This window comes from Puma concolor, chromosome D2, assembly GCF_028749965.1.
Source record: "Puma concolor isolate L17-30 chromosome D2, mPumCon1.1.hap2, whole genome shotgun sequence".
Taxonomy (NCBI): domain Eukaryota; kingdom Metazoa; phylum Chordata; class Mammalia; order Carnivora; family Felidae; genus Puma; species Puma concolor.
This window is the reverse complement of record NC_141677.1, coordinates 15,562,755-15,577,622: the sequence shown is the minus strand read 5'-3', so window position 1 is coordinate 15,577,622 and position 14,868 is coordinate 15,562,755. Positions and strand designations below refer to the sequence as shown.

Below are 14,868 nucleotides of genomic sequence, written 5' to 3'. Positions count from 1 at the left end.
TCTCTTACTCTTTGTCCCTCCCCTGCTCATGCTCGGTCTCTCTCCAAAATAAAAAATAAATAAACGTTAAAAAAAAAAAAATTTTAAAAAATCCTAAAAAAATAAAGAAGAAAATAGGAATAACTCCTAATCTTCTCACTGGGTTATCCACTGTTAGTGTATTTCGTTTCTTCCTTCTTTCTACTTGATTTGTTCCATCATTCCATAATGGGGGAAAACACTTCGTATCTTTTTGTACGATTGGGTTTTTCCCCTTATTATGACTGAGTGACATGGGAATGGCCTTCCAACAGGATCACCTTCACAACTGTGATCATTTAATGATTGCGCAGTATTTCATAGTGTGGATTTTCACCTTTGACTTCAGCATTATCCCCTCAAGTGTCAGATGTTAACCCTTTGTACACCAGCCTTCTCTCCAGCCCTGGTTGTTTCCCTGGGGGAGGATCTGAGGGTGGACATCCTGGATTGGGGGGTTGTGAACTTCTGAGGCTCTCTGCGTGCTGCTGGGGTGTTCCCGTGACACTTGTGGCCCTTTGTGCATGTGCGCGCGCACACACACACACACACACACACACACACCCCCCAGCATGTGGGCGTGTTGGTCTCCTTGCTCCTTCGCCAACACCTGGCACTCTGCTGGTCTTCAGTTTTCCATCCTTCTTTCCAACACTTCTTTGCTTGGATTCATGTTGTTAAGTTGCTAATGAGGTCAAATGTTTGTTAGTTTATTGTGTACTTTTTTAATCTAATTGTTTTTGTTTATTCCTCTAACCATTCTTTTCCTTTTGCCTTAAAAATATCTTTCATAAGGCAGATGACCTTTTTATTTATATTTATCGATTGCGTTTTTCTCAGTTTTTCACTTTGGTGATCTTTCTTTCTTTCATTCTTTTCATATTGAGAAAGTCTGTCCGTTTTCCGAGTTAATTTGGAATTTGTTTCTTCTGTAGTACCTTTTTTTTTTTTTAAACATTTATGTTTTTAATCCGTCTGGATTTACTTTGAGTGTAAAATACAATGAGACTCTCAATTGCTTTTCTTCCAAATGCTTAGCCGGTTTACCAAAGCCATTTGTTAAATAACCCAGTTGTCATTCATTTATTATGCCTTGTTAATTATATTAAGAAATGTGGGTGTGTGTGTGTGTGTAGAATGTTTTACAGTCATCTGTTCTTTTGCCTGTTTGAGCCTTACATCAGTAGCACACTGTTTTAGTTGCCACGCTGTCTTATCGTTTAAAAAGTTGTCTTATCCATTCTTGTCTGTCCATTTTTCCGAATCCTAGTAGTGTTGATGGTAATGGTGGTGGTGGTGGAGGAAGTGGTTAACAGTTACCGAGCACAAACTCTGCAGCAGCCGCTAACTCATTTACTCCCCAGAATAATACTCTGTTCCTGTTTTATAGACGAGGAAACTAAGACAGGACAGAAAATTAAATTCCCCCAAGGCACACAGCTTATTAGTGGTAGAGCTAGCCTGAATGGTGGAAATAAGACTATTATCCATCGCAAAAAGTCTCATGTGGGGGCACCTGGGTGGCTCCGTCGGTTGAACGGCCGACTTCGGTTCAGGTCACAGTCTCGCGGTCCATGAGTTCGAGCCCCGCGTCGGGCTCTGTGCTGACAGCTCCGAGCCTGGAGCCTGTTTCGGGTTCTTTGTTTCCTGCTGTCTCTGCCCCTCCCCCACTCGCACTCTGTCTCTTTCTCTCTCTCTCAAAAATAAATATTAAAAAAAAATTTTTTTTAAAGTCTCATATGGAGTGATTAGAACTATATAAAATGAGTTATTTGGATAGAAAAGGATATCTTAAGTTTTCAGACGTTTACTCCCCAGAGCTGAAAACCTGGTATCTCTGGCTTTCCATTTCTTAGTTTAAAAAAAAAAAAAACAAAACTTTGTTTTTTGGTAAGGTTATTTAGAGGTTTCTTCTATTTTCCGATGCTTCTGTAGTTAGGATTTTTTTGCCAGTTTTTTATTGATCACAGCTAACAGGCTAATGCTGGCCTTTTCCATAATGGTCTCTTTGACAGCCACACTGAATGCTTTATTAGAATTTGTTGCAATGTAGGATTTAGCATTGTATTGGCTCCCAATATACCTCCTACTCACACAAAAAGGTAATAGATTCTAAGGTTTTAAATAACAAACAACATCTACTCAAAGCCTGGTTTTCTAGGCTGCACCATGTTCTTTGTAATTAAGATCCATGAAAGGTCTAAGAAGCTAGAACCAGAACACCCAAGGAAAATCATAGTCGAACCCGTTTTGATCAAAGTGAGGCTTTTGGTGTAGATTTGTTTTCAAAAGCAGGATCTGCTTTTGATTCTGAAATGAGATTCTGCTTCAGATCTCTGAAACTTCCTTTGAAGGTCAGAGGATTCCTGTCTGGGGAAAGGTTATTTTGTTACCACTTGACCTGGAATTGCCACTTAGTGTTTCAGGCCAGTAGGCTTTAGAGAGAATTTAGAAGAATCCATTTCTAGTCAGGATCCGTTCCTGAAAGGTTGACAGGAGCCCAAGCCTTGCTTTTGAATTTCCTTCATTGTTAGCAAATGTGACATTTTTTCTTTGTTCCTCCTCACTTTCTATTTCTGTACCTCATGATCATACATATGCACTGCAAGATCACCAGAGAAATAAAAAGCTGTCTGGTGCCAACATAAAAATTAATTTTAAAATCGTCAGTGAAAACATGGCTGCAGTGAATCAAAATCAGAAAAGGAGCTGGAGGTTCAGTGTGAGGTCGGCTCTGCGGTTTACCTTGTAGGATTTGTCATGGCAGCCCTTCCTGGTAATCTCTGTGGGGCCGCATCCCTGTCAGGGGTCCCCAGGGGAGATGTGAAACCGGCCCCCTTCGTTGGCAGGGCAGAGGGAGACCCAAAAAGAGGCAGGCGCTCATCCGAGGCTGGTAGGTGGGCAGTTGTAATCCGCGGAGGGAACTTCTGTGCAAGGCCTGCCCTGGACCGGCAACATGAAAGGGTCCCTGCTCCCACCTGCCAGATCTTAAGAGTTTAGAGAGCGAGAGAGAGACACCTTGACTGGGTTCAGGCAGGTATATTGTGCAGGTGTTGTGGACACCACGTCAGTGTCTCAGGGCTGCGTCCTTGGAGCGGCCTCTGGGAGCGAGAAAGGCAAGTGGAGGGCTCATCCCAAGGACGGGATGGGGTGAGGAGCCTCCCACCACTTGGGTCCAGCTCACGGGTCAACTGGTGGTCGCGTCTTCTCTGTGACCTTCCCCGGCAGCCTCCCTGATGCCCCCGGACAGGGTCTGACGCTCGGTTACTTGTCACTGCCGGTCTTGGTGAGCCTCTGTGACGTAGGTGCCGAGCGGGCACCTTGGGCTGCCTTGGGCTTCTCTGCCTCCGTGCAGTTCCTTCCTGCCACCCGCTCCCAAGAGGCACGGCAGAGTGCTCCCTGAGCCGGCCTGGGGCAGAAGTTGCGTAAACTGTTGCCTTTCTGCCTTTCACCCATCCGCCTTGCCCCGTTTGCGGCACTCGCCCCTGGCCATGTCGTCTGGCACGCGTCAGTCCGAGGCCCTGCCTCCTTCGGAAGGAAGCTCACCCGTGGTGGGTTGTGCCTTGCTTGACGCTTAGACTGAGAAAACCTGAGTGTGAGCGTTCTCTTTTTTTTGTATTGATTCTAATTTTTGTCAATTGTATTGGGATGTAATGTTCCTCGTAGAGAAAATGACCAGGATAAGAATAATGCAGGACCACCTATATACTTGTTATCCAGAATCACCTGTCGTTAACATTTGCCCTGTGTGCGCTCACCCTCTCTCCCCACGTGTGCGCCCATGTGTGTTCGTACAAACACATAAACTTGTGGGGGGAACCATTTGAGAGTATGTTGCAGTCATCGGGGGGCTTCGCTTCTAAATGTTCAGTACAGTTTTCCTGAGAATAAGGACATAGTCTTGCATAATCAGTATAGTTCTCAACCTAAGTAAATTTTACACCAAGAAAATACTAATAATCTACATTCCTCTGCCGTTTCGTCAGTTGCCTTAGGGCTGTCCTTTGTAACCTTTTCCCGTCTGGGCCAGGGTCCGGTATTACATTTAGTTGTCATATCTCCACGAGCTCCTTTAATCTGGAACGTCTTCTCAGGTCATCCTTCGTCATGTATGACATTGGCATTTTCAGAGAAAAGGTCCTACTTTCACAGGACATTCCTCTTTGGAGCTTTTCTGGTGTTTCTTTGTGACAGCTTCCGTCGGAAGACTGCATGACTGGTGCCGTGCCTTTCTCGGGTGTCTGCTCTCGAGGCACGCCATGTTTGGTGATGTTGGTTTTGGTTACCTGAGCAAAGAATCGTCCAAACTCCCAATGTGTATTTACTCTTTTTTCCTTTGAAATTAATTCGTGTCGAGTGGGGAGACATGTTAAGGCCGTGCACATCCTCCTCATCAAAATTTCTCCTAGTTAATTCTGATTTCTTTTAACTTTATTGGATTATCTGAAAATAATAATTTTCACTCTAGACTTTGACTGGGAAGCCAATTTAACTGCTGCCTTTTGAAATATTTTCTGTACCAAGGTGAGCAGTAATTAAGCATACAATCATTGTTCATTCGAAAGCTGAATTACAAAAGCCATAGTGGTTGATTTTTCCTCATCACCTCTGCCCTTCTTTACTTCTGTCCAGTCTCCTCATGAGTTATAAAAGAAGTCATCACTGTTCTACTGTAGCCAAGTCATTCAGCTTTCTCTCTCCTAGGTAATTTCTAATAAAAGGATGTCAGACCGCAAAGATACTAAACCTGATGGGGCACCTGGGTGGCTCAGGCGGTTGAGCGTCTGACTTTTGATTTCAGCTCAGGTCATGATCTCCTAGCTCAAGAGTAGAAGCCCCTGTGCTAACAGTGCAGAACCTGCTTGGGATTCTCTCTCTCCCTTTCTCTGCCTCACCCCTGCTCATGCTCTCTTTCTCTCAAAATAAATAAATAAATCTTAAAAAAAAAAAAAAAAGATCCTAAGCTTGAATCAAATTTAAATGTTGACTGAGGATTTTACTAAGCAAGAGGAGTTTCTAAAAACGTAGTTAGTAGAAACACAGCTGATAAGGAAGTGGCAGGAGTTAGCACGTGGGGGGACCTGGTCCTCTCTCGCTGAGTGCGAGGGAGAGAGGTGGAGGGCGGAGGGCCCTTCCCCTGCAGGTCACATCTTACCGCCTGCCAAAGCAGGCCACTCTGTATCCTGGATAAAAGGCTGTTGGTGGCGTTACTTGTTCTGAGACCCTGAGTGTGTCGTTCTTTTGGAGTAATTGAGAGTAATGATTACTCCCAAAACGGGTCTGGGGCTCTGCCTCTGTAGCCCATAGAAAGTACAGTGCCCTTGGTTCTCATTGGAGGCAAAAGTATTTTCCTTACAGTTAGATGGATTCCTTCCGTTCTTCCCTTCCATTTCCTTTGGTTCCTTTCTTCGATTTCTTTCCTTATTCACACTGAGAAGACGTGTGGGTGGTATTGCACGTGGGGTATGGAGGGGAGCTTTGGCATCAGGTGGTCTTGGGGTTGACACCCGGCTCTCACTTGGGAGCTCAGTGACTTTGTCTCACTGTTCCTCATCCTAAAACAGGGCTGCAGAGACCTGCTACACGAAGTTTCTAGGACTGAACGCGGAGTTCCCTGTAAAGTGTGTTAGTCCCGGGCCACTAGGAGGGGCAGACGTAGGGATAGTTCTGATTGTTTCTGGTGAGAAGGCGAGTGGAGTGATGGGAGGCAGAACCTGGGGAAGGGCCTCACCTCGGCAGTCTGATTTGTGCGTGCCAGGGCCCCGGGGCCGGAGCCAGCTGGAAATCTGTCACGGACACCCACCAGCTCAGATGCCCAGGCTGGTCCCGAGGCGCTGGGATCACGAGGCGTAGCAGGTTCCCGATCCACTGGGCTGGCTGTCAGCCGGCGGATGCTGTTTCAGGCCCAGGATGGTGGAAGATCCTGAGGGCGCCGGTCTGGTGCTCTGCAGACAGGCGCTCGAGTGGGCGAGCCCCAGAGAGGCCAGTTAGGACACCCCGGAGGAGCCTGGAGCCCTGGGCCCTGGGGTGGGAACGTCTGGCACCAGGGCAGGGACAGCTCCCGCCCAGGGCACGCCCCAGTAGAGAAGGGCTGGGCTGCAGGGCGCGTCAGGCAGTCTAGACATCTTGTCCTGGGCGCCAGCCTGTGATTTCCTCCCTGGGGACACACGGTCGAGTGCCACGAGACCGCTAAGGGATTTTGAAACTTTAGGCGCGGAATAAGCCCACATAGAAGTCTAGTCGGGGCCCTTCACTTTTAGCTGATAACTTGAGCTGTGGGCTGGCTTGTCTGTGGCCACTGTTCCCGCCATTTGCCTCTCTGGCTTCCCGGGACCGTGGCTGTTTGGGGGGCTCAGGGTCGTCATTCTGCCCCTGACGACTGCCACGCGCTCCCCAGTTCCCTCCTGCGACTTTGATACTCGTGGTCCCAGACAGGCCAGCTCAGAGGCCAGGCTGGGGGTCTGATAGTAAAGAAAAAAGTAAGTTCATACCCCCAGAAATACTTAATGAAGTAAATCATTCACAGTAAGACAAATCCACTTTTTTTCAATATAGTACTCTGGTTAAATGAAATTGCCTATTTTATTTAGGTTTACGTTTTCATTTGTGTTCTTAGAAGTGCTTTTAAAGATTAAACAAGAAACTGAAAAAAGTCACACAATTTTTAGGTCTCTGGCGTAGCTGGTACACAGATATCTTGTTGCTCCAAACTGATTTAATCTTTCCAGAAAGCAAACTAGCTGAGTGTAAGCCAAGTTATAAAATTTTTCATGGCTTCCCTTACCACTGGCTGGTCAGTATTACGACTCTGTCCCAAGGAAGTATCCTTTCTCTCAGAACACCCCAAGAACTGAAATATGCCTTGCAGAAACCAGTGTTTCTACCTCTTTGTGACAGTGAAAATATACAGTCGGCCCGAGATAGGGATGGTGAGTGTGGGAGAGGGGTGGTAAGTAGGGGGGGGTGGAGAGGGGTGGTGAGTGTGGGGAGAGGGGTGGTAAGTGGCCCAGGGAAGAGGAGTGGGGAGCGGGCAGGGGAGGAGAGGGGTGGTGAGTTGGGGGGGAGGGGAGTGGTGAGTGGTGCAGGGGCTGCCGGGTCGCGTCCACAGCCCTGCCGCCTCTTACGTCTTGTGTGGAGAGAAGGTGTGGGAAGAAAAAAGACGCCGGGTGCGAAGCCGCCGGAAGTTCTTCATGAGCTCCTTACTGCACACCTTCAGAGGTGATGCTCCAGGGGCCCATTATCACTTTCGCAGCCGCGCTGGGGAGGGCTGGGGAGGCTCCTGGTAGTTTTCAGACCCGGGCCCTGGTGCCGGCAGGGTTTTATGTGTGCTCACTGGTTTGTTCTTGTTTCCCTCTAAAGTTGCTTGAGTTTATATAAAAAAACAATCGTGAATATGATAGTGCTTCCTTTATCACAGGCTTGACTAAATGTTCACGTTATTTAGAAAAAACGGTGTTTACGGGCTTCTGAGTTTCTAATATCTCTCAATTGAGCATGAATAACTTAACATTTTTTCGTCAAAAATCCCAGACTTCTTTTCGAGATTCTTACAGTTTCTGGGTGATAAAAGTCCCTAATTCTAGACAGAATAAGGATTTCCTGTAAACTGAGGTTTGAAAACGAACATTTCCGGTTGGTACAACATAGCGTATGTATGTGTGTCCAGGTATCTTTGTGCGGAAGCTTAAATAATGCCGTCGAGCTCCCGTTGGTGAACGTTGTAGGGAATCTGAGGAAAGGTGGTTGGAGAGCCTTGTGCTTTATGTTTATACCTACTCATATATTCGCGTACGTGCCCACGTGCATATGTACGTGCTGCCTGCATATGTACATGTACACGGGCACACACATCTTATTGTTTCTCTTTCTCTGAATTGACTGCTTTCAAACTCTCATTTTGATGGGCCAGGATAGCACCCTGTTTGGCTTCTAGATGCCTGTGGAAGGATGACCTCTGCAATTATTCTTGGTCTCTGGAGGCAGCAGAATGCCCCAAATACTCCTTGGTAAGAGTCAGGCCATTGGGACGGCTTGCCCTTGTGGGGTGTCTGTTTTTATGCTAATGAGAAGGTAGCTGCCAGCTTTTAAAATGTCTCCCAAATTGGGCACTCGTTTTTGAAGGAGAAATTTGGAAATTAGCGATTGATTCCACAGACGCCCTCACCCCGTCGCTGGAGGGCAACACTAGCTGCCTCAGCTCAACTTTGCATCACTCAATTCCATGGGAAAGAAAAAGATGCATGGGGCCTGGTCCCTGCCTCTAAGAGCGGGAAACAGGTGCGCGCGCGCAAACACACGCACGCACGCACACATGCACACACACACAAGTGGGTGCAATTGAGAGGTAAAAATGAAATGCCTTAAAAACACAGGAGTTTAAGGGTACAGACCCTCTCTTGGATGTACCCCTTCCTGGTCTTCCTGCTAATAAACTGAGTGGGAAAATATGTATGTGATATTAAGTCAGAAAAGAATAAAAGTACCACTTACATAAAAGTTTGAAAACCACTTCCCTAATGCTTACCTTCAATAACTGCCTAGGATTAGACCCCAAATCTCATGCCGTCTATTCCAGAAGGTTCCACACAGTTAGCGGCCTTTTGGGCACAACCTGTGGTCCTCCCTGGCTGGAATCTCTCATCTGTTGGATAGATTCCACCGTCCTCTGTGTACCATGCAGGCTTTGGGATCTTCCCCCAGTCCCATCTCTCATGGGGACCACTGTCCCCCTCCCCCCCCCCACCGACCGCACTGTACTCTGGCTTCAGGGTTGGCAGTCGAGCTAAATCTAGTTTAACTCAGCCCCGCATTCTGAGAACGTATTGATGTCATTATTTAAGGAGTCTAAGAACTATAGTGAAAAGTACTTTGTAAATCAGCTTTGCATAGAGGAAAATAATCATTTATACCAGGATATATAAAACGTATTTGTCACTCAGCATTCACTGAAGTGCTAATCTGTGTTGTGTCCCCGCTATGGAAGGACTGTTCATAGCTTTCTCTGGGAAGGCTTTCCAGAGAGGACATGTTTATGAGTGATCATTATCAGTGATCATTAGTGTTGCTGTGTAACACGTTACCCCAGAATTTTGGGGTTTAGCACCACGGACATCACCTCACACAGTTTTTCTGGGTCAGGAATCCAGGAATGGCTCAGCTGGGAGGTCCGGGCTCCCATCTGTCATGAGGTTGCAGTCATCTGCCGCTTGACTGGGGAGGATTCGCCTCCCAGCTCACTCTCAGGGTTGCAGCGAGACCTCGGTTCCTTCCCACGTGGACTTGGCCATCAGCTGCCTGAGTGTGCTCACAAGACGGCAGCGAGCCATCCCAAAGAGAGAGAGATTGAGACCACGGTAGAAGCAGTGCGTTCTGCCTCGTCTCAGGGATGGTCGCGGGGACCAATGCTGGAACCCTGTGGCGGGGGACTGGACACGGGAGTCCCGGGAGCTGGGAGGCAGTAGGGCCCGTGGAGGCTGGCCGCCACACCTGTTCCAAGAGGGGCTTTCAAGGAAGGAACGCGGTGAAGTCGTTAGGAAGGGAATCTGAGGTTTAAAGGGCACGGCCCTGCTCACTTTTTTCTTTTAACCAAGACTCCTTGCCTTTTAACTTTCCCTTCTTCACCACCCCTTATAGTGCAGATTATGATACACACCGGCCTCTGCCTGCAGCGGTTTCCTCCTCCCAGTAGACGGGGAATCTCACACAGCTCAAAACCGAAAAAAAGAGGCCAGTATTATTTATAAGGGCTCCCAGACTTGCTGTCTCGTTTCGTTTAAACCTGAGGCATGTGGGTGCTGCTTCTTTCCTGGGTGGATATAAATACAGAGCTTGGTTATTATTGGAACCATTCTAGAAGAGAGAAAATTGCCAGGAACCTGGGTGGCTTAGGGAACTGAATTTTCTGGTTGCTGCGGTTTCCAAGGGAGCTCTTCCAGATCCGTTTGCCAGTTAAGTGTCCCGTGGAGACGATCTTCTGCCTTCCGGGGCTTAACTGACTCGCCCTGGGATGGCTTAGCTGGTGAGTGGCTGGGGAGCGGGACCCCTGGGTCCTTTGCCTCAGGTGACCCTGGCGTCTTTGTTGTCTTCAGGCAGGTCCCGGCAGCGGCCCGGGGCAGAGAGTGTGTGTCATCGATGAGATTGGGAAAATGGAGCTCTTCAGTCAGCCTTTCATCCAGGCTGTCCGCCAGACGCTGTCCACGCCGGGGACCGTAGTCCTGGGCACAATCCCGGTGCCTAAAGGGAAGCCGCTGGCCCTCGTGGAAGAGATAAGAAACAGGAACGATGTTCAGGTGTTCAGTGTGAGTACAACCGGTCCCTGCGTCTGTGACAGTGGAGCGGGTGACCTCAGCGGTGTGGCTCTGAGGTGTGCCTTTGCTCTGAAAGACCATCTCTCCCCGCCCCCCGCTCCCCGCCCCCCCCCCCCCCCCCGCCTTAGGCTAGATCCAGGTGAGTCTGATTTTCTAGGAACTTACAGAACTTAAGTCATACGTGTCACGGATGAAAGGACACATGTCCCCGTGGCCTCCGTCTGCCACAGAGCAGCGCTGTCCACCAGCAGTTTCCGCGATGACGGAAGTGCGCTCTCTGCGCTGGCCAGTGCGCTGGCCATCAGCCGTCTGTCACTGTTTATGTTTCAGTCAAAGGAAAGATTCGTTTCTTCAGTCCCTTTGGCCACACGGACGGCACGCCTGCAGAGTCTGCCCTGACAGGCTCCCGGGGGGCTACCGGGGGGCTGTCGGGGTTCTGCGGTGCGGCACGTGGGAGGGAGGACCGGTGCTGTCACACTATCCCGTGGCGATGTCGGAGCCAACGTACGGGCCTCTGACAGCCCTTTGTCTGTGTCCTTAGATGCTGTCTTGCGCCGTGCCACCTTTGTGTCGGCGAGAGCCGCGTCTCCGCCGGGCTCTGCCCGTACCTGCTATCCCCACCCCCACCCCCCGTTTCAACCCAGGCCCCGCGAGGGCCCCGGAACAAGGAGGCTGGCAGGGCCGCCCCACCAGCCAGAGTGGGAGGCGAGCTCCGGCTGCCAGGTACCACAAGCGCCGGATGTCGCTGGCTGCCGTGCCTCCGCCGTGGCCCGCCGGTCCTAGCGGGCCGTCTGCGTGCCGTCACCACAGTCTCCAGGGGTACTGTGGGGGCAGGAGACACATGTCAGGGTCAGAGCAGCCAGACTTGGAAAACTTGGTGCAGTCCTCGCTCCTTTCCTTCATTTAGTAAGTATCGACCGGGTTCCACCGTGAGCGAGGTTGCGATGCTGAACGAGACCACGTCCCTGCCCCCCGGAGTGGACTTGCTGAGGCGGGGGCCGGACCGCAGCAGCGCGGGCGCACAGCTCGGCCACGCGGATGTTGCTAAGTGTGGAGAAGATAGGGCAGGGCGGCGCGGTCGTTGGGCTGGAGGTGGCTGGGGAGACGGGTCCAGCCAGGGAGCCTCTCGGAGGAGCTCACGGGTGAGCGGACGGCCCCGCGAGGCCACGTGCTCCGCGACATCTGTGAAGTTGGGGCCCTCGTCTTCAGTTTCGTGCTGTTCTTTCTCTCTGTCTCTTACTTTACGTGGCCTCCAAGTGAGTTCGTGGTTGTGTTTCTAAAGTTCCTGTGGAAATAGAGGCAGTGAACAGTGAGAGATGATGAAAGACGAGTGGTTCTCAGGCCAGGCGGCTTCCAGGCGGGAAGGTGGGGAGTGGCTGGTCCAGAGACTGGCCGTCTGCAGACCAGCGGGGTCTACGAGCCGTGAGTGGGATCAGGGGAGTTGGCCCTGATGTCCAGAGGAGAACATGGTATCTTAAAATAATACCACATCTTCTCCTCTAAAACTGGAAATTATTCTCTGGGCAAGGTAATCATTGCTCCTAATGATGTGTAAATAAAATGATTAGCTTTTGGTTAATTATGCGAGACATAGGGGCTTACGTACCCCGTTATTCTTCTCTTTCTTGTGTTCCTTTGGGGCTTGTGTGATCTTTGTGTTCCCGTTTTATATGAAGAATCTCATTTTCCATATGTGCAAACTTAGGGCTTGGATTAGATATTTCTGGCATCCTTTCTGTTTCTGACACGCAGTAGAGTTCTCCGAATCCGTGTTTGAGAGCAGCCTCTGTGTCCAGCACTTAGTCCGACAGCGCACGTGAAGCATGTCCCCTTCCCTCAAGAAAGATAGATGATGTGACAGTCAAGATCTGGAAGCAGAGAAGGGAGAGAATTCTGTGAGCAGAAGGCGGCGGGGAGAGGTGTCCTGAAGGAAGTGGTTCTTGTGGGGTTTTGAGGGAGGAAGTGGAGAGAAGAAGGACAAGAAGGAAGAACATTCCGGGTAAGGCAGTAGGTTGCGTAAGGTAGGGAGGGCAGCCTCTCCTTGCGAACAGCTGCGCGTGTCAGGACCGTGGAGATGGGACTGAACTCATGGGGGAAAGTGCGCCCCTTGATGTTACTCCTGTTGTAGGGACTTGTTCTTTTCTTAAGTTTATTCATTTATTTTGAGAGAGAGAGAGGGAGAGAGAACACATGAGCAGGGCAGGGCAGAGAGAGAGAGAGAGGGAGAGAGAATCCCACACAGGCTCCACACTGTCGGTGCAGAGCCCAACACAGGGCTCAAACCCACCAACCATGAAGTTGTGACCGGAGATGAAATCAAGAGTCGGACACTTAACGAGCTGAGCCATGCCGGCGCCCCGTCTAGACTTATTCTTAGTAGCATCAGGCAAACAGCACTGCCTTTCAGAAAGACACCTGGAAACTTCCAGTTCTAGATACGGTGGAATAGACACACTTCTCCCTGTTCCTCCTGTGAGCTGTAGCTGAAACTGTTGGACGTTACACATAAAACAAACGTAAGGAGACCTGAATGGTGGAAAGAAGGTGGCACGCCAGCTAGGAAGCTCAGCCAGGGGACACCACCACAGACACAACTGAAAATAAATCGCTTGTGCTGCCAGGAACCGGGAAAAGCAACTTGAGTGAAAACATCAACACGTGCCAACAGCAAGGTGACGTGAACGTTAGAATCACAGGGCCGAGGTTTTAAAGCAGCCGTCACAAAAACGCTTCCGTGATCAATTGCCAACACATTTGAAATACAAGAAAAATAGAAAGTCTCGATGAAGAAATGGAAAGGTCTAGCAGAGCTATGGGAGACATAAAGAAGAGTCAAATAAAAATTGTGGAACTACAATAACTGAATGAGGTAAGTCTCTGGCGGGACTCCCCAGCAGAATGGAGACAACAGAGGAAAAAAATGGTAAACCTGGAGGTAGAACAATAGAAATTGCCCAACAGAGCAGGCTTGAGGAGGGGGGGTGGCGAAGAAGAACAGAGCCTCAGGGACTTGCGGTACTATAATAAAAGATCTAACACCCCTGTCATTGGAGGATGGTTTAGTAATTTAGAAACTTCTGTCGTGGTGTGGGTATTGACGGTCGCCTTCCTGTTAGGTTTCTCTTTAGGAAGTTTGGTTAAATTTTTTTTTTTTCATGTCTTGTAGAGTTTACTGGTCTCTAAGTGTGGCCACTGAAAAATGTTTTTAATTTATTTCATAGTTGCTTATTTGAGTGTAATTACATTAATGCTGCAGAGGCAAGAGAGGAAGATCTCCATGGATCAAGATTACTAGAAAGAGCTGTGTGCACTGTTTTCCTAGTTCTCTAGTAACGTGAAGAAAAGATTTTATCCCTGCTTGTCACTTCCAGTGGAAGTGCCACACACATGCACATGTACACACACACATACACACACGCGCGCGTGCACGCACGAGTTTGGTTGTATTAGAGGCATTTAGAAAGCATATTTCTTTTGATTTCCTTTGAAATATCTGCTTGATGGAAACGCTGGGAATGTTATTTGCTGACGGGACAGAAGAGGCAGCTGGAGCCTGGAACGTTCATTTAGATGCCGACGTGGCCACCAGTCACTGAGCACTGGACTTGGGTGCTGTGCCCAGTACTGTAGACCCACCAGTGCAGACTTCACAGTACCCCGGTGGGTGTGTCACATAACCTTTATTTTACCAAGGCTGCATAGCATGTCCAAGGTCTCTCAGTAGGCTGCAGAGCTAGGGTTCAAGGCTCCGTCTGTCTCGCTTCCAAGCCTGAGTGTTAGCATAATGCCGTACTGTTTCCTTTGTTGATGGGGTGGTTCAGATGATTTTGCTAAAAAAAAAAAAAAAAAAAAAAAAATCTCAGGTTCCTAGAAATTATTTGGTTTTCTACTTTATAAAGTGTTGCTATAACTAAAATCTATTCCACTATCCTGAATTCAGAGCCTTTTACACTTGTTTTTTTTTTTTTTCCATAAAGCAGTTTTTATGCTTTTAATTTTTATTTGTGGATTGTAAGATCACAATTTGTGGATTGTAAGATCACAAGAATAACAGGAAGTAGGTCCCGACTTCCTTCCATTTTGGAAATTCTTAGACCTCTTCTTGTTCCTTGGTGGTTGTTTTCACCAAGCAGGGCATAAAGCATGTTAGTCTCACTTGGAATTTGCTGCTGCCCTCCCGGCCTGTGGACTCCTGCAGATACAGGAGTGAGAGAATATCTGTTAACCTCTGGGTGGAAAGTCAGGCAGAGTGTTTGTAGAAGTTGACAAGCCAGTCCTGAAATTCACGTGGAGATGGGAAGGACCCCACTGAAACAGTCTTGAGAAAGAAGATGTTGGAGGACTCCTACTTCCTGATTTTGAAACTTACTACAACCTTCAGTGATCGAGACAGTACGGTCCTCGCCGAAGGCTGGACACATAGATCAGTAGAATAGAACTAAAAGTCCAGAAATCAATCCTTACGTCGAGGATCAGTTCATTTTCAGCAAGCATGCTGAGACAACGTAATGAGGAAAGAATTGTTTTTCAGCAAACTGCATCC

At 48.6% G+C, this 14,868-nt stretch overlaps 1 protein-coding gene across 6 annotated transcripts in view; it reads left to right on the top strand.

Annotated features, from left to right (window-relative positions):
• NTPCR (nucleoside-triphosphatase, cancer-related) overlaps positions 1 to 14,868 on the top strand; it is a 39,973-nt gene that overhangs the window by 12,514 nt on the left and 12,591 nt on the right. For 3 of the 6 annotated variants that reach the window (XM_086679668.1, XM_025915036.2, XM_086679667.1), the window contains exons 4-5: positions 10,107 to 10,316; positions 10,867 to 10,929. In XM_086679668.1, coding sequence (XP_086535794.1) covers positions 10,107 to 10,316; positions 10,867 to 10,929 — 273 coding nt within the window. The remainder of the gene's footprint in view (positions 1 to 10,106; positions 10,317 to 10,866; positions 10,930 to 14,868) is intronic. The other 3 variants (XM_086679671.1, XM_086679670.1, XM_086679669.1) reach the window with 1 other exon arrangement.